This window comes from Tigriopus californicus, chromosome 12 (assembly GCF_007210705.1).
Source record: "Tigriopus californicus strain San Diego chromosome 12, Tcal_SD_v2.1, whole genome shotgun sequence".
Lineage (NCBI taxonomy): Eukaryota > Metazoa > Arthropoda > Copepoda > Harpacticoida > Harpacticidae > Tigriopus > Tigriopus californicus.
In genome coordinates, this window is record NC_081451.1 from 1,779,438 (window position 1) to 1,798,119 (window position 18,682).

General features: G+C 38.9%; 1 protein-coding gene and 1 long non-coding RNA gene across 8 annotated transcripts in view; one reads left to right on the top strand and one right to left on the bottom strand.

Annotated features, from left to right (window-relative positions):
• LOC131892361 (uncharacterized) overlaps nucleotides 1–18,666 on the top strand; it is a 50,156-nt gene extending 31,490 nt beyond the window's left edge. For 2 of the 7 annotated variants that reach the window (XM_059242194.1, XM_059242199.1), the window contains 3 exons: nucleotides 7,138–7,340; nucleotides 12,385–12,462; nucleotides 17,456–18,666. In XM_059242194.1, the coding sequence (XP_059098177.1) occupies nucleotides 7,138–7,340; nucleotides 12,385–12,462; nucleotides 17,456–18,471 (1,297 nt within the window). In that variant the 3' untranslated portion in view covers nucleotides 18,472–18,666. Of the gene's footprint in view, nucleotides 1–465; nucleotides 635–6,216; nucleotides 6,367–6,446; nucleotides 6,592–6,914; nucleotides 7,068–7,137; nucleotides 7,341–12,384; nucleotides 12,463–17,455 lie in introns of those variants that run through there. The other 5 variants (XM_059242200.1, XM_059242198.1, XM_059242195.1 and 2 more) reach the window with 5 other exon arrangements.
• Nucleotides 332–7,541, bottom strand: LOC131892366 (uncharacterized). The gene is made up of 4 exons (XR_009374551.1): nucleotides 6,970–7,541; nucleotides 6,847–6,902; nucleotides 604–653; nucleotides 332–499 (listed from the first exon to the last, which is right to left on the bottom strand). It is a non-coding gene; the product is annotated as an uncharacterized LOC131892366 (long non-coding RNA).
• Nucleotides 18,667–18,682: the final 16 nt, after the last annotated feature.

Here is an 18,682-nt window from a genome sequence, read left to right on the forward strand (position 1 = left end):
GAATGATTGCCACTCTTGTCCCTGGCCTTGCTTTGGCTTCAAGGGTATTACTAAATAAAGGGGGAAAATATGCGTGATTCAATTCATAACTACTACTATCTCAAACATAATGCACTTGTAAAGAGAAAGAAAAGAAAAGAAAAAATCAAATTTGGCGCCCTGATTTCAGGCTTTGCTGTCTTATCTTGTGAACACTAATGGTGAGCTAACAAAAATTTTGATAATCGGAAAAGTTGAGTTAGAAATTTCATTCATTTTTGGTGCAGCATTGACCCCAAAATGCTATCAAAGATCAATTTATACATACTGTTTGCTTGAGTGGTCTGAAACATTTAACAAATGTTATCCATGCGTGGTGCAGGTTGGCTCGTCACCTTGTCTAGACTTTTGCTTCATCGATCATGTCAGCTGCTGTTTTTTCGCGGTAGTTTGAATCACTTCGTATCCTCTGTTGTGGTACGTGGTCACTTCAAAAGCTCAACATTTTTCAAAAAGGTGTCTAAGTGTCAAAGTATCCAATGAAGGTGTTTGATTAAGTTATGAATAAACGCGAAAAGTAACGCTCGGTGGCTATTTAGGTCGATGGAAAGGTCCTTTTCTTACCTTTGGGTGACCTTTCTGTCCAGTCTTTTCGGTAAGGTTTTTGTCTTCACCTGAAGCGACAAAAAAGTTGCAAAACGGTCTTTGATTAACAATTGCTGCCAAGGTCCTTTCGAAGTATTTTAGCAAAACCTTTAGTCTGTCTTTTAAGAGATAATCACCTCTGCATGTTGCTTGTTCCGCTTCCTTGATTTTGTCGTTCTTGCTTTTAGGATAATTGCCACTCAAAGAGAGGTGATAAATCAAAGGAAATGGAAAAGAAACAACCAACGGAAGAGACAAGTTGTTCTGAGAGCATTGGGAGTTAAAAAGCTCGGAAAATGGGTGCAGAGCTGGCAGATCAACAATTTGCTCGGCTTATCTTTGCCCTCTTTGCAAAAACTTGTTCCATTAAAACTGTACGCACAGGACCAGGTTCCCTTATGCCTTGCTGGAAATCCTTTCACAAACATTTCAAGTCTGGCCTTTGAGCAAACAATTATTTGGCGGAAATGAACCAGACGTGGGGAGTCAATAATGAAGCTGGTCACTCATTTCACCCTTTGACCCCATTATTTGACACTTTTTAATCTTTATGATAATTTGCAAGTGTCCTATTTAACTATTTGATTGTAAAGGGGTAATTTCTTAACTAAAGTGTTTCGGACAATCCAAAGGCATGGAAACAAAGTGGCTAGGTTGGTGAAGATACCCTTTGCATGAGTTTTGAACACAAACACCTTGCACCAGAGGGAAATTTTGAATGATCTATTTAGATTTAGCGTTAGTGCCAGAGTAATGCATCAATTGGTTTGCGATATGCGCTAACAAATAAGCATGCCATAGGTGATGGAAACTAGTTTCTCTTCTACTTGCTAATTGGAAAACTAGTTAGCAAAATCATTGCCAAAATGGTAAAGAAGGCAACAAAAGTGCAAACAAACAAAATAATGCAAATATGACAAAACGATAAAAAAAAAAAAATACATTTCTTTATTTTTGAGTAGCCTTAAGGCCTTATTCATAACTCATGGAAAAAAATTAGCATGAACCATTATTTTTTTATGTCAAGGGGCTTTAACAGTGATGTTAATATGATGGATTTTTTATTGCCTTTGCGAAGGCTTGCTCTGTAGCCAATTTGTTCAAAAAAGTGAAAATTGTTTTGGCTACTTTAACAAACGAACATTGCTACCTCATTTTGCAACAAACCAAACAATCTTAAGAATCATTTTGATTTTGTTTCCAATAGTGGAACGCAGTAAGATTACATTAAACATGTAAAGAAAATGGTCTCCCCAAGTCTGTCCCAAGTTTTTGACCCAAGACAGACCAAGTGTGGAAAAGTGGAAAGGGCTAAAATACTTCATTTACGAATACCACACCGCACCAGAAATCCTCCGGAGGCCCAAGACGTCAAGGTCTTTTCCCCTGCAACCTTATCAAAATCCCTCACTAGGAAGGGATCGGGAAAGCCCGAGACCTTCAGCAATAAGAAAAGAACTAGATGGCACACATTTTTGAGTTACGCTTGTCCTCTGGGTCCAAGGAAGAATAGTTGGTATTAGCCATGTCATTCCTCTGTTTTCTACCCTTTATCCGCACACATTAGTCCCTTGGCAAGGCTTAGACAATGTAATGTTCTTCCACCTTCTTTTCATTTAGAAATGCCGCAGCTCTCTATGGGTACCAGCAAAGGTTCTTTTGGTTGAGTGAAATATTTGTTCAAGTTCATGCCTGTGGGATTTCTAGCAAACGTATTAGTGAATGTTCAAGTCCATTGTCGCATTTGTGGTACACCCATGCGTCAAAAGGATAAAATATTAAAAAAGGAAAAATAAGGATAAAACGAAAATCGACGTATCTGAGAAAAGATGAGGCAAAATCAGACAGTTATGAAAAAGTTGACTTGGTTAGTCTAAGTCTCAATGTAATCGAAAACAAATTGCGGCAAAAATTTCCTTATAGGAATTACTGTTTAGAATTCAATGCACATAGAAGAACTGAGAAATGAGGGAGTAAAACTACGGACTTTCTTAATGAAATGAACACAAACTAAGTTTTTGATGTTGCACACTAGTGCTCATCAACAACACTGCTATTTATATTCCTATCGAGTCTTGTAAGTAAGGGCTAAATCTCCCTCCCTTTTCGTCGATCCAGAAATATTCCGAACATCAGGTCCCAAAAGTGACTTACCGGATGCAGCCAAGCTTAGTTTTCCTCTCCTGACATACGAACACAAGTTCACCGTCCAATGATAGAGAATTCCTCAAGGACCAAAAACCAGAAGGAAGGCTCGAACATTGAAAGGTTGAGATTAAGCTGTAAAGGCAGCCTCTGGTGTGAATTTCTTTGAGTGAATAAATCTGTCTATTCTCAACTCTTCACTTTCCTAAAGTTGCTTAAAAAAGAAAGATCAGCAAAGATAGCTCTTGGGTTCTTATCTCTGATTAGACTGTTATTCTTGGGTTCCCAACTCTGATTGGTTTGGAGAGGATGCACAACTTAGGGACCCACCAAATGCTGTCCAAACATGAGATTTGATTACTAATGCTAAATCATTATTGACAAGAAAAATCAAATTAAGTAGCATTTCATGTTTTTACCAATTCCAAGCATGCGTTTGAGTGTAAACGAGATTCAAAGAAATTTTGCATCAAAAAGCTGAAGTTGAAATAACTTGTAACAAACATTTATGTCAAGCTGGAAAAGATTTTTGTTCAGGGCTGCTACACTTCCAGCAGAAATCCAAAATTGTTCTTAATAATGTAAAGTGAAAGAGGAATATTTGACCCTGAGACTCTCTTATGCACATCTTTCTTTATAAAAAACCTTTACACTTTCTGAGCCGTTTTTTAACATATCAGTTCTTTGAAAGAAAGTCACTTGACAATTTAGGGTAGGTACACCAAAGTCAAGAAATGATTTCACATTGTGAGAACTTGTGAGACTCAAGTAATCTTTAAAGCCATTTGTCTTCTTAAGAGCTCTAAATTCCCATTTAGACTGCATTTGAGCACCTCTAGATCTTTGTCTTTTCTAAAAATGAGGCCCAAGTTTCAGCCAAAATGGTTTCAGCTTTCAATGGAGTCCAATTTTATTTCATTTCAAATCTTTCCAAGGGCTCTATGTAAAGCTCCCCTAAATATTCCCTGCACATTTGGACTAAAAGGAAATTAGCCCAAACAAAGTAAGGCCCATTTTGGGGGCAATTCTGAAATCAGGACAAGTTTGTTTTTGGTGACATTCATGTATAGGTGTTTGAATCAAGTACAATTAGAATGTTGTTTTGGTATATCTCTGTTTATCCTAACCATGTCTACAAAAAGGGGACACCTTGGCAATGAATGCACGAGAGCATGTTTGACCCAATTATGTCTTTTGTCTCCAACACTCCTTGTTCCAAGGAAGAAAGAGGAACCAATGCCAAGTTCTATTTTGTATGCTTGTCTGATCACTCTTTCTGTGGAGAAAATAGCTTCTCAATTGGAAAGCATGGCACATTTGGGGTTCTAGATATTTGCATATGGACAATAACATATTGAATTGATTTGCAATGCAGATGGAATGCTAGCTGGTTGAGTAAAGATTACAATGAACTAACATTATTCATAATGAATCAAACATAGGGCATCCATTATACTTTGAATCAGAATTTCAAAAGAATGTAATCTCTGTTTGATCTTATTTATAATGTGTTTGGAAGTAAGAAAATCAACATGACTGAGGCTAAGTAATTACCAAAATCCACCACGTTGCTTCTGGCCACCAGATGCCACTGAGGGATATTTCCCTTAAAATTATACTGATGCAAGGACCAAATAAACACTCTTGTGTTTCCAGATGTCCTACTTAATGGTCTAGAACAAGAATTAAAAGGGTAAGCAAGTGAACTGCAAAGGAATGTTCTCATACTCGTATACTGACCTAAACTTGGGTGTTATGTAAGAGAAATGACATAACTCAATATCAAAAGAAAATGGAGACAAGGTGCATGAGGAAGGAAATGACTAAAAGAGATCACTGAAGGAAAAAATGACAGAGGGCAAAGCTCACTTCCCCATGGAACAAACTTTTGAAGTGTTACTTCATTGGAGGAACTCAAGAGCAAGTAGGAAACTGAATGACTCAGCTGTTAACTTCAATGACATTGACTATTCTATATTCCGCCCTTGCTTCATTCTTAGAGAAACAGTTTCCTCAAGTGAGCTGAATCCACAATAGTCTTGCAATTGGGTAACTGGAACTGGATTGGTCCACCCCATGAGTCCCAAGGTGTTGACCTTAGACAGGTTCTGCATTTAGAGTGAATTGCAATAAAGAGCAATTTCAGAAGATTAAATGGAGATGCTTTGATGGGAAAATACTGTAATTTTGAGCAAAACAAATACTTTGATATGTTTTCTAAACTCTGTCATCTCACAATGAAGAGAGGAGTTTGTTTCAAATCAAAATATTTTAACACAGGGGGGTTTCTTGCTTGCTATCTCATTGTTTGAGTGGATCTTAGAAATAAATTCCATACTTTTGGGATGCATTACCAACTGCATAACTGACAGATTCCCATCTGGCTTGGAACAACTGAGAGTACTTTTTAGTGCAACATTTATTTTCTTCAATTTACTTTGATATCTTGTCCAATATCAATGAGACAATTCTTTGTGGTTGTTTTGAGTAGAAATTGCCTGAATATTCTTTTTCTAAGGACTGAGCTAATTTTACATAATTGTTCTTCATCTGTTTTAAGACGTTGTTTTTGCTAAAAAAAATTCGAAAAAAGGAAATTAGGCCTGAAAATGGCTGCTTGTGTCACATCACTTGATTGCTTGACCTCTAGATAAAACTAAGCAAATCCAACAATGTCCCTACTTCCAACTGACTGAATTGTGATACAAATCATCTGGCTGTCAAATGGATAAGAAACAAAAAAATGTTAAATGTTATTGATTGCACCATTTTCGCCATTCCCCTTTGTCTTTACCAAAAAAAGAATAATTTGATTTCATTTCCTCAAATCACATACACTGTTTTTCTTTTACAAGGACCGGGTTTCAGTGGTATAAAGTTCCCTCTCCAACACACAAAGGAAACCAAACGCCACCATTAGAAAACTTTTTTTCATGGCGCTGTGTTCACAAATGGCCAGAATCCAAGTTTCCAGCCATTTGTGAAGAAAATAGACATTCTCTCACGTCAAATTTGGCTTTGAGTGGGTTCAAGGGAAATTCATACCCTGAAAACTGGTTCTTTTAAAAGAAAACTGTGTATTCAACAGCGGCGGCGTTCTTTGCATGCAGTTTATTCAAGTTCGGATCTCAAAAAGTTGATCGGTTAACAACGCCTTGAACGCGTTTGCCATTTCATGATGCCCTCTTGTGTGGAGAGAAGCTCAGGCGAGATCATCCCTCTTCTCTTTTTAAACTAGACGGCACAACGGCAAAGGCATTCAAGGTGTCTTGACCTTGTTGTCTTTCTTCAAGCCTCATTTTTATAAACTCCACGCAAAGAATGCCCCCGCAATTGAATAAGTAGCTATTCATTTGCAAATCATTCCTTCGTCACCTTCTAATGCATGCTCTCCCCTATCCATCTACTTAGTATTCCACGCATTTGCCGTTCTAGGTTGTAGTGGCTGCTCAATGCGGATTACAACAATCTGACGCAAGGTTGATATGCATTGAAGACGAGTTTTCCGTGCATTTCAGAGCCTTCATGTTATCTTGTTGAGAAAAGTGTTGTGTTTAGATTTGGTTGAACATGCAAATCCAGTAGAGATTTACACAGGTAAGAAGTTGAGCTCATTTCCAGTTTCTGGTGGCCATGAAGGGCTGTGCGTTTTCTCGAGTCTTTCCTATCTGGTTAGGTTTGCCCGTGAAAAACCAATGATAATGGATGACCACGTTGAATCCTCATGGGAGCAAGAGACTCACAATGTCAGGGACGCCCAACGATATGTGTTCAATTTTTTTTTCTTCAAATTTTGACTTTTCTTGTTTTAGGTATCATAAGGTAAGATGTCAGTAGAAGGTGGCATCAAAACTTAACGATTTCTGAAACTTATTGTAAAGAAATAAGCTAATGGATGGATCGTAAATACTGATCAAGGTCTTTACAAAAAAATAGTACACTCTTTGAAATAGGTTTCTATATTGGGATGTCCCAGTATCGATGCAAAAGGGTAGAAGAGCAACCAGATATAGTATGAAAACAGCTAATATTTTTCATGCACAATTATCAGTTCGTAAAATATGGACCTACACTTACCTACTATCACATTTTTACGGGTGGCTTGGAAATGACTGGTGGTGGATTCGGCAACCCTAAAATAATAGATAGAGACTGACTGAGGGCCATAATGAGAAGAGGATAAATAACCTTGTTGAATACAAGTGAGGCCCAACGATGGCTCAAGAAGGAAAGGAAAGCCATCCAGCAGAAGATTGGCATTTTTGTCATTCCACCTCCAAGAAAAGGAAACCAGATGGGTCGGACGCTGCATGCCTCAATGTCAGATTTATTCGATCTCACCGAAATGTTTTCTCGTTCTCGTTCCAGCATCATCATTATCACCCTTATCACAATCATCGGGGCAGTCTCTTGCTTTATCCTATGTAATGAAGACGAAGAGTTAAAAGAAGCAGAGCTCATTCTCGACACCCCTACCCGTGAGGCTTATGAAGGGATGATCCAGGCTCTCAAGGAAGGGAAAGACATCAGCTTTCCTGGTGTTGGACAGGACGAGTTCACAATTGCCATTGGTGAGTGATCTGAAGTACCCTTGACTGAACGGCGCACAGGATGTTTATAGGGTCTTTATGGGGTAGAAGGTAGGTTGATAGTGCCCTAATTTAACGAGGGGGGATAAGATATGGGCTACTAGAATTTGTCTAGGTTTCCACCGGGTTTCTCGTCAAAACCTACCCACCCTGGCTCGGGGCACATGTGAGTACTTTCCAGTGCAAATGAGTAAGATAAAAGAATCGATCATTGCAATTGATGGCCTGTCACGTTTATTCAAAAAAATGGGAAGTTGTTGGTCCAAAAGTTATTCTTCAAAAGCTTTTGAAGCTGACCCAAAGCAAGCCGCAATTCAAATCTTGGGTGCGTAGTGATTAATATATAACTTTCCTTCTCTGAGTGCCCGACACTCCTAAACTTGATCAAGTTCCTATTTTTGCCAGATCTTTCAATTGTATGTATTGGTTATCTGCAACAAAAGAAATCGTGTATCTGGGCTAGTTCTAACCTTGTCATTAGTGGTGGTGCAAAAAACATAGCAAATGGGAATTTAGCCGAACACAAAGTTCGATGACCTTGCAAAATATGCTGTTTTGCTTTCAAAATATGATTTTAAGTTTCCTTCTATGTTCCTAATTGTTATTTTTCCAATCATGTTTTCTTGGCCTTGAAATCTAGCTTCGTAGGACACCTAGATCAGTGCTTTCAAATTGATTTTTTGCGGACTTCCTTACCGTTCCTGGGATTGGAATCCCAACAGTTCAAGACGAGAAATTTATTAATTTATTTATTTATATATATTATTTGACCGACCAACAAATTCGTGTTGGCTGATCTGGCTAACCCTTGAATATAAGGTTGATCAGGAATTTTCGTCAAAAACTTGTCCAAGTCCGACTTAAATCCTGCTACTGGATCAACGCCTACATACGACCTACGCATATTTGAAGGGAGCAAATTGGATGGCGGGGGAAAAGCGCCAAAAAGTTGAGGGAAAGCGCAAGATATGAAAGCACTGACGGCACTGACCTTGAAACGAACGAGGAAATTCCTCAGGGTTGAACCATTGAGCGGTAAGGCCAAACGTAAAAATAAAGCCAACAATTGTGAGTAGATCTTGGCATCATTGTGATGACATTTTCAGTTACTCTCATATTAAGCAGGATCCACATGAAGTTATTGCATGATGGTCATGTGATAAAGATTCAACTTTGAGATTTCATGTACAACTCAGCCCTTCCCTCTCAGTGGTGCCCTTTACGGAGAATCTGGAATCTGGACCCTATTTGAAGCACTGAGGGCACCTAGTATAGTTTTGAACGCTTTACCCAATCGCAAATTTTTAAACGTGCTTTTACGAAACCTAGTGAGAACCAAGTCCTCCCTCTTTTCCAATAGAAAATCTACCGTCTGGACTAGGTACAAAAAATAGAGTCTATTTCTCAATACTCTAGTCTGGGCTCGACCAGTATGAGCTAGTTCAAATCTAGTACAAATACAAAGCATGTCACCCATAGTTGTTTGAAACTTTGATGACAGGCCCATCAACTTCGTTCGGAGACGATTGGTTGCTCAGTCTGCTATTGACAATTGTTCCCAATATCTACACATTGGTTGTTATCAGAGCTAATTTGACCAACTTGACGGGTCCTTCATATGAGAATGTACCTTCAACTGTCATATCCTAAAGAAACGTCAATGCCCTTGGAAATACCCAAAGACACTCTTTATATATTAGATGATTCCTTGGGTAAATAGCTTTTGGGTTGGTGAAAAGAGGAGAAATTATTACTGATGATGAAATGGTGGTTTCTTCGCCGTCCTAAAAGTTGATGCGTTCATGCACTTAACATCAATGAAAATGAAGCGTCGGTAATTGAGTGACTTCAAAATAACAGTTCTTTTTTCCCTTGAAATTTCGTTAGTTGATCAATCTGATTGAATTCAGCTTCAAAGAATGAAAACAAGTGAACTTAAAGTAAAATGAATGTTACAATAAGAAACCTTTCGGGGGGGGGGGGTCTGACGTAAATGCAATTTTTTTTATCTTTTGAAGCTGAAATTTAGATATAATTCATAATTCCAAACTTTGAACATTCTTTTTTCAATTCAACCTTGAGAAAGAGGAGAACCCAAAAGAGTTTATTGCAACAAAGGTTAGCCATGTTAAGTGAAGTAAATCCAAGGAAAAATGTAGTGCAACACTCCGATTTCGGGCATATTGAGGAGGGGAATTGTAGACAAAGATCACTGCCAACTCGGACGGTGATCCAAATGAATGTTCACTTATTGAGTGAGTTGTGTTACAAAATTGGAAAAGATGTCATTTTTTTGTGAATTTGTGCAAACATCTTTGCTCAATATCAGAATTCTGCTGGCTTCGACAAATCGGCAAATTGAAATGAATGACAAATTCGTCATATAACCGGTTTATAAAATCATTTTTCCTTGAATTTCCTTTACTTCACATGGCTAACACCAAATATGCGTGTTACAGGCGGTTCATTGTATTGAGGATAAAAATTGCCGAAGCTAGATGAAATGTTTAAAGGAACCACAGCATCAATGTGAACTAAAATGTATAATCAGCATTTCATGGCCAAGCCGTTTACTTTGTTACGTTTTGATGTAAACAGAAACAATGAAAGGAAAAGAAAAGAGATACTGTGAAAAAGGGCATGTATATGTACTATTATAATTGGTCAGATTCCATTTGAATCAAAATGGTGTTGCAAAAGAAACCCCCAGACCCCATTTATCTGCTATGGCACACTTGTCTGCTGAGATGATTCGCCAGGTAGGGTTGCCAATGTGGCGGATATTATGGTATGGGAGTTGGTATTCATTAATGGGAGAATTCATCGTTGGTGGAGTTCAGCATGGCGGAGTTTTCCGCTGAGAGAGATCCCTCTTAGGGAAAGCCATTGGCCACTGAGTGTTCATAAAGGTAGATGATGACAACAATGGCAATATTACCTTTTTTTGATTTTCATTACAATTTTGAGTTTTATCAAACTTCCGAGAGTTATACATCCTCAAATCTCACTGAAGTGAAGTGCGAAGGTAATAGCTATTTGCTCAACGAACCTCATTGTTTAGCATGAAGATTAGAAAAAAACCTTCAAGGAAGCTGAAATGGCCAAGACATTGGCTGTGAGCGCACCTTTCCATTTCATTGAGTTTGAAGAGAGTAAGTGGTTAAGGTAATGGCTTTCAAGAAATTACTTTTATGAAAACCAAATTTAGAAAAATATTGCTCATTGAATGTGTAGGTTTCTTTCAACATAACTTCTAATGAGATCAATTAGATATTCACGAGAGGTTGTAATTTAGGTTACCAATTTGCATTTTCAATGGCATATAGCATCACCAGAGGCATGTCAGAAACCTGAGGCCGGTTCTTTGAATCGCGTCTAGTTCATGCACTAATTCATGTACTAGTTCACCGTTAGTTAGCCGTGACTTAGTTCACGAACTTTTCCCCGTTCTTTAAATCATGCCTAATTCATGTTCAGTTGGCGGTGAATTAGTCACTGACCTATTGGATCAAGAGCTGTTTTGAATTTTCCCGCCAAATTCGCGGGAAAAACAGGATACTAAATCAAAATAAGATCTTAACATAGGGTGACCAGACTTGGGGGAAAATTGGCTGAAACGGGAATGTTTTCCCGAAACCACCGAAATTAGGTACTGTTGTTTGATATAGAGATTTTAAGAAATCTTGTTTGTTTGTCCGAAAACGGAACTTTTATAAGGTATTCTACAAAAAGCTTGGGATATTCGACATTGTTTTGTTCCATGCTTTGATAGCACACAAGTTTGTGGTCAGCCATCTAGTTGGAATCGTGATTTTTCAATAACTCCCTCATCTTGCAAAATATGTATAGGTGTTTTCATAGGCAATCTATTTGCCTTGGCTCTCTCAAGGGCAGTCGTTCATGAAAACGTTGAACAAATTCTTCTCGGTCGTGTTGTTCATCATAAAGGTTCGCTGACATTTACCTTATTTGGAAGATCAACCATTTGCCAAAGCGCTGGAGTATGGCTCAGATGCCTCCCAATTCATTCAACTCGTGCAATATGGATGGCCATATGGAAATGTATTTTTTTTTAATTACATATGTGGCATAAGCATAAACAATCAAATTTTTAATTTGTGATTTTCACTTTAATTTATAATATTGATGATAATGTGTTTTTAATGTTCAATTCCAATTCTGTTTGAAATGCATGAAAATCAAGCACAGGGAAATTAGCCATGGTTCTTGGCATTTCAGTTTAGCGGCGAATTAGAAGGTCAATTCTTGCCGTCTAGTTCATGTCTTGTTTAGCCAATGAATTGGTGCATGATTTGGTCGCGACCAAATTTAGACTTGATTCAAAGAACGCAAAAGTGGGGTCGTTGACTAATTCGTGGACTAATTCATGTGTCAATTGAGTTAGACGCGATTCAAAGAACCGGTGTCTAGCCTCAAAATGTAACCATGATTTTTCTTATGTCAATCCAGGGCTACCTTTTTGCTCAAACATTTTTTTTTGCGTTACACTTTAATTGGCTGGTGACCTAACTTTGCAAGATTTCTGGCAACCTTGATTTTGAAAATTTATTTGATCCCATCACTTGTTTTAACAGAGTTCAGGGTACAATTGTGACATGAAACAATTAAAGGCGAAAATCTACTCTCTGTTCAGAAGTACCTTGAAACTTACTTTCCAGCCACTCAGTTAAAAGGAATCAATGCTGTAAAGTTGCCAGCAGTTGCATTTGGATTCCTTTGTGCATATAAGAGAAAAAAATACCCCCTTGAAAACAAGTTTTCCTATAACAAAAGCTACGGGAGAGCTAGACATTCCTTTTTCGCCATCACATACGGATGAGAGATGAGTGATTCTGAACACAAGGCTTTTCAGCTCCACTAGAATACCTTCTCACGAACTGTATATTGGAAAAGCCCAGAGTTATGAAACTGCAGTAGTCGCCCACTTTTTCCCCATTTGAGGCTCCTCTAGCGCCCTCATGCTTTGTCGAGTACTGCATAATCTCACATTTGCATTCCATTTCAGATACAGAATCTCCAATGAAGACGTCCTTCCAGACACAAGACGATCTTGAAGTCGCCAAAAATCCACAGGATCACCCAGGTAGGGCACTTGACTTTTTGAATGACCCAAAAAACCTCCGCACATGCATGTACCCATGGGCGCCGATAACTTGCTCATTTTTTGCTCAAGGATCGACAATCTCATCAGACTTGTAGATGGATCGTTTTGAAAATCCATTACTCTTCCTTTTTTAGAGTCTTGAAACAAGGCTCTTAAACCATTTACGTACCTTCGAAGGAGGAAAATGCGACAAAATGATTTTGAACTTGAAAGTAGACCAGGTCTGAACAATTTCCGTTGTTGGATAATTCATCACAAATGCAAGATGGTTGACCAAAGATTGTATTTCAAATTGAGAAAAAATCTGAGCAGTTCTCTACATCATACATATTTCTTGATGCCAAAGAAGGCTATCTATCAGCGCGGTCCTTTGAAGCAAAAACAGCTTTACATATTTTTCCTTTCCATCTAAAAAGCCAGTTTTTCGCCACGTCTTTTTGAGACCCTCTTTTCACTAGATGTATTAGTCTACATTTATCGGTCATTCATTGGCTTTTTCATTTAATCAAATTGAATTACAGTATGGTGAATCTAGAGCTGAAATGGACTTGCTAACACTTAACTCCCAAATTACTGGTGATGGGATCAAATAAATTTTCAAAATCAGGATCACCAGAAAGCTCGGAGACTCAAAGCACCGCCGTTTCCAATGCACCCTAAAAGTTTAGGTTTGACCAAAAAGGTAACCCTGGTTTTGATAGAAGAAAAATCAGGGTTACTTTTTTTTGACTAACTAACAGGTTTCCGATATTCACACAGTAATGCCAAATGCAAGGACACCAAAGCAAGGAAACGCCACTTTTTTGTGATCACCAAACCTTTTCCGCCAAGTAAAGCCTAAAATTTTGCTGCTGAAATTTTTGAATGTCAATTATTGGCATAATTATTGAACAAAATACGTGACTAATATCATTTTCGTTACCATTGATGGTATATGCTTAAAACCTGGCATGTTAATGCACTTGAAATGACTTTAAATATGTCCTAAAGTGCAACTGAAAAGTGCTGATTGGGTTTTCATGATAAAGCAAGAACTTTCTCTAAACACAATCAGTCAATACTCTTTTGCTAATAATATTATTTGTAGAAAACTGCTACAGAAACATCTCGACCAAATTTCAAGTAATTTGACGTGTTTGTTATGAAATTATGGTCCTCACTCTGGGAATGGTGCTCAATCCAAAATAGACATACTGTAGCTCTGAGCTACATATTGTTCTTTAAACTCATTTGCATGCTTCATAATCATAGAATAATATGTCTTGAGAGATACAACACATGTTTTATTTGACTATTTTGGTTATTTTGAATGTTTCTTAAAAAAACACCAATTTATGGGAGTCCAGAGTTCAAATTGAGATATAGTCTACTGTGCTTTGGTATTACTCTGTGCACCTTAAATAATGCTTGCCTTTTATGCAAACTTCCTAATAAGTAGAAATTTAAACTCTACTAAAAGATAACTCATTCATTTATCACCAATGCCTGATGTTTTTGTCAAATACGTGGATTAAGGCAAAATTATGAATTGTCCATTCCAAATATTCTAATATGTAAACATTTATGTACTTGCACTTTTATTGACTATTCCATACATTTCTCTTACATTTTGTTAGTGTAAGTTCTTCATCAATTACCAAAATGATTCTTGTTGATTTTCTACCTATGCATGTTTTTGAGCCAGCTTTACGCAAAATTTCATTGATTTTAAACACCATTTGATTGTTTTTGGTTAATTTAATGTTCATGGGTAATTTATTTATTCTTCTAACTTTCGAAATTGATTCAGAAAAATTTAGTGCATGGACGGAGTTGTATATCAACGAGATCATTCTTTAATTAAAAACACTTCAACGTTTTTGTAGTTTGGATAACTTTGTTTTATTGATACTAGAGTTACTGTCTTGATTCAATGCAATGGTCTAACTTGGCGGTCAGGGGAAAGCCGTGTCGTTTCCTCTCTTTAGAGTTCCTGCCATAGGCCACTGAAAATGCAAATTGGTTGCCCTTCTTGCAATCTCCGGTGATAATTTGTTTGATCCCATCAGTACTAATTACCTCTCTTGCTAAAACTACAAATGAGAAATATTTGAATACTTAATATAAATGTGCCCGGATAGTTTTAGTATAGTATCCATGGTTAAGAACAAACTTTTTTGGGGCAGAAGGGGGGTCATTTGCACTTCCGATTTATAATAAAATCTAAATTTTAGACCCTCCTTTGACCTTGGCGAAAATGGCTCGTACGAGAACTTACCTACGTTGTTGCGGAATTTGCCATTAATATACAAAACTGGGTGCCTTTTTCTACGAAAGCATGTCATTTGTGGGCTTTTTGCGCTTGTCATTGATAATTGAGTCATAACTATGATTTTCAAAATCCTGGAATTATTTGCTGAAATCTTAGTGCTTGTAATTTTGGATTATACTTTCACCATAGGCCTCCTAAGTCACCCAAAATTTGCTTAATGTTCTGCACCTTAGAGGGCACCTTATGATTTAGCCTCTGCCAAATATAGGGCTGATTGGGCCGATTCCTCATTTTTGAATCATAATTGGATTGAATTATTTTGGTGTAATTCTATCAAACTCTAAATGTAAACTTATTGACCCAGGGCACAAAATGTCCAGGAATAGAACTGCATTTATGCCATGTTACTACTAGCTTATTAAACAATCTACCGTGCCTCTTCCCCATTTCGTTTGGGCTGTCTGATATTGAAAATAAGGGCCCCTATTGAGTTGACTTTGAGGTTTTGAATTGCAGAGAAATCGCGAACATGTCTTGCTGGCCGAGTTGATATGTGTTTGCTGCATGATGGATGATAAATCGATGTGTCCCAAGAGTAAATGTATTTTCATGGTATGGCAATGCTCATTAATAATTGATGTCTTACTCCTTAAGCCTTTTGGGATGAGTATTCCATCCTACCCAGATGCAATCTTCAGACCCTAACGTCGAAGCGTTTTTGCTTTCTTTACCACATGTTACACACCCGCTCTCGGTCTGTATTTGTTTTTCGTTGGCTCAAGCCAAAAGTGAACACCAAGAAAGGGAGCTAGTAGGCAGTCGAAAATTTTGAGCAAATATTGGGGAACATATCTCAGATTGAGGACCCCTGAAGCATAGAGTTGAACACACTCGCATCCTCATTCAATTATTCCTTGCACCAATGTCAACAATCACTGGCTGAGTAGGAGCTGAATAACCCGTTCAAATCCATCTCTGAATTCCTTGAATTGAGATCTTTGGAAATGGTGTGGACCAAAATGGGACTTGCGAGTATTTGGGTCTTTATTCAGCCTTTAGAGTGCCTACATTTTCATATCGGAAGACCTTCTCTAGATTCACTTGAAAAATGGAAAAGGTAAGGTCACTTAAATGAGTGCTGTTGCCATTGAAAAAGCGACGACCATAAATATATGTTAAAAAAAACAAAAGTGGAATAAGAAGAATTTCATCAATAACTTTTTGGGTACTTTTCATCCTCATCATAATTATTGCGAGCCTCGTGTGCTGGCGTAATATTTCTACTACGTTCCATTGTGAAACAAAACGCATATGAAAGCATTGTAAGTCTTCCCAATGGCAATGGCTAACGCCATATAACTCAACTCTATCTTATGCTTATTTATGGTCTCGTTCTAGAACATTCTCATTCGCCAACCCATTGTCTATTTTACTCTTACTTGTCAATGGGTCTTGCTAATTGAAGTGCGCACTCCTTCGTCACTACCCAATCTCAAGGAAGGCCATAATCCTTGAAAATCTCCACAGTTGAAGGAAGAAAGTTTAGTTGGCGCTCTCTGGTGGGATGGTGCATGTGATTTACATTTTCAATGATGAAGGCAGAGAAAGTTTTCCATGAACTCTTGGACTTGGTACTTGGTAGAAGGGAAGGGGCAGGATTCATTGCCCCTTCACTTCGAACATTTCGGGTCCTAACGCACGTGTACAGCAATCGTCTTTCATGCTTTTGCGCCTTTTTCTCCGATATCTGAAGGGCGCTTCTGAGGCAAGTTGATGTGCTTCTACGTTGGGTCCGAACTCATTTGCATGAGTAGAGACTGGCGTTTTGACCAAATCAAATGCAGGATAGTGTCGAATTTGTTGTTCCGGAACGTGTTTGATCCAAGATAAATTGCAAAATCTTTTTTACACAAGAGAAGCTGGCGATATTGAATGGCACCTTAATTTTGATGCAAACTCAAAATGGAAGAGTCGCCAAACTTTCGGGAGGGAGCATAATATTCTCATTGAATATGTAAGTGGTCTGACATAGACAAATCCTATGGCTTACTAGGATCATGGAAGGTTGTTTGTTCCCTTTTCAAGAAAAGTTTTAAGCAAATTTCTAAGCCCGTCCTTGAACAAATAAACTTGGGACGGTCAACATCAAACCCCACTTATGAATTCTAAACCTCAGTTATGGGTTCGTTTCCCCAACGAAGGAGCTTTTTGATCCATTTAAAATTCGGGAATCGGGATATGTGATTGAAAAGTTCTTCAGAACTATTTTCCCAACAAGCAATACGCAAGACAGATACGTACTTTAGTTGCTCTGTATGTGCCTTTGAAATTGTCACTGAAAAAAAACCCTCTATTCTAGGCCGCAAAATAACGTAATTGGTAGGTCTTCCTCAAACAAGGCCTTGAACCAATCAATTTCCAATGACTGGTCTCGATTTTATGACTTCATCCATGGGCGATGAAATCCTAAGAATCTTGTGTCTGTGAGAAAACATTGGTCTCGCCGGAAGCACCCAGGGATCCGGTGGCATATCTGCCTGAGCCGAATAGACCCTGGAAAGCCATATTTCTTTCCAAGATCCCAAGGGAACCTTGTAATCAGATTGGCGATCGGTTTTTTTTCCGAGCAGATCCTAGCGTCTCCCTGTATTCCCATTCTTCTCTTGCACGTCGTGGGTGAATTTTATACTACTCCAAGTTTTTCTTTTCTTCACGTTTCAGATCCGATCCCACCTCAAACATATCAACTCCGCCCCGATAGTCTAATGGGAGGCTCAATGCATCATCTTCAAAGTGGAGAAAGTCCATTTCACCAATCCACTCCAACGCCTCTTATCAAACGGTCCTTGTTCTCTGTCTTGGAGGAGGATTCCTCTTCGCCCCATCAGCAGATCCCATCACTCACACTCACCTCAGCCAAAGAAATGGGACCTTCCACAATAATGGGGGCAGGAGGAGGATACTCGACAAAGGAGGATGAATTTTCCAATCTCATCGGCCTCGATGAGAGCACAGAGCACACGCTGAATCAACTGGAAGCTGATTTCGCGCGAATGAGGAAAACTAGCGAGCGTCGAAGGCGTCAGCGTTCCCGAGCCGAGCGGATGTCTTTTAGTGAGTGGACTCAAAAATCAAAAGAGAACCAATTCAAGTCAGCATCCCCTCACCGGAGGAAAAGTTTTATTTCCCGGCTGAAACGGAACTCAAGTGATCGAACAGAGACTCGGACCGGGGCCGGTCAGGAACTGAGCACCATCAGCTCTTTCTCGGGGAGCACCATGGTCACCTTGAGCGGAGGTATCAGGAGGAGAACTGGTTCCGGATTAACCTGCTTCTCTGGCTCCTTACCGGTCATGAAGGTGCTGGATGACCGGATGGATATCCTGGCTGTTCCCAATTTAGCGACCACCCTTTCAAAGACCGCCAACCCCAAACCAGTCTTTCACTGCGAGCCCATTGTCAGAGTCATGGGCTCTCAAAACCGGACACGCTCAAGCCCCTTAGGCGCAGATGGACTGAAGCAAAGGTCGCCCAAGTCCAAAACCATTTCCATACAAACTGAACCGCTGGAGTCCCAAGACAAGGCCACAGACTCGCCGAAGAAGGAAGAGAAGCCTCAACGCCCTTCGAGGCTCTGCACTCACTGCCTGGAAACGTACACTTCACCCAAACGTCAGCAATTGACCTTTTTAGAAAGAAAGCGCTTCTTTGAGTCCATGGCCACCACTCCTAAATGAAATCTCTTCCACTGGACATGAGCCCATGGCTGACCACAACGGTGCCAGAGTGTCAGTGGAACCTGTCCCCACGCCCCAACCCCACCCCCTTGATCTCATCTTCCCACGAAAAGGGAACTGACTGACATTGGAGAAATGGAAGATCTATATGAAAATCTATGATACGGCAACAATAAACGAATCGCATGAGATGTACGGCAATGTCTAAAAT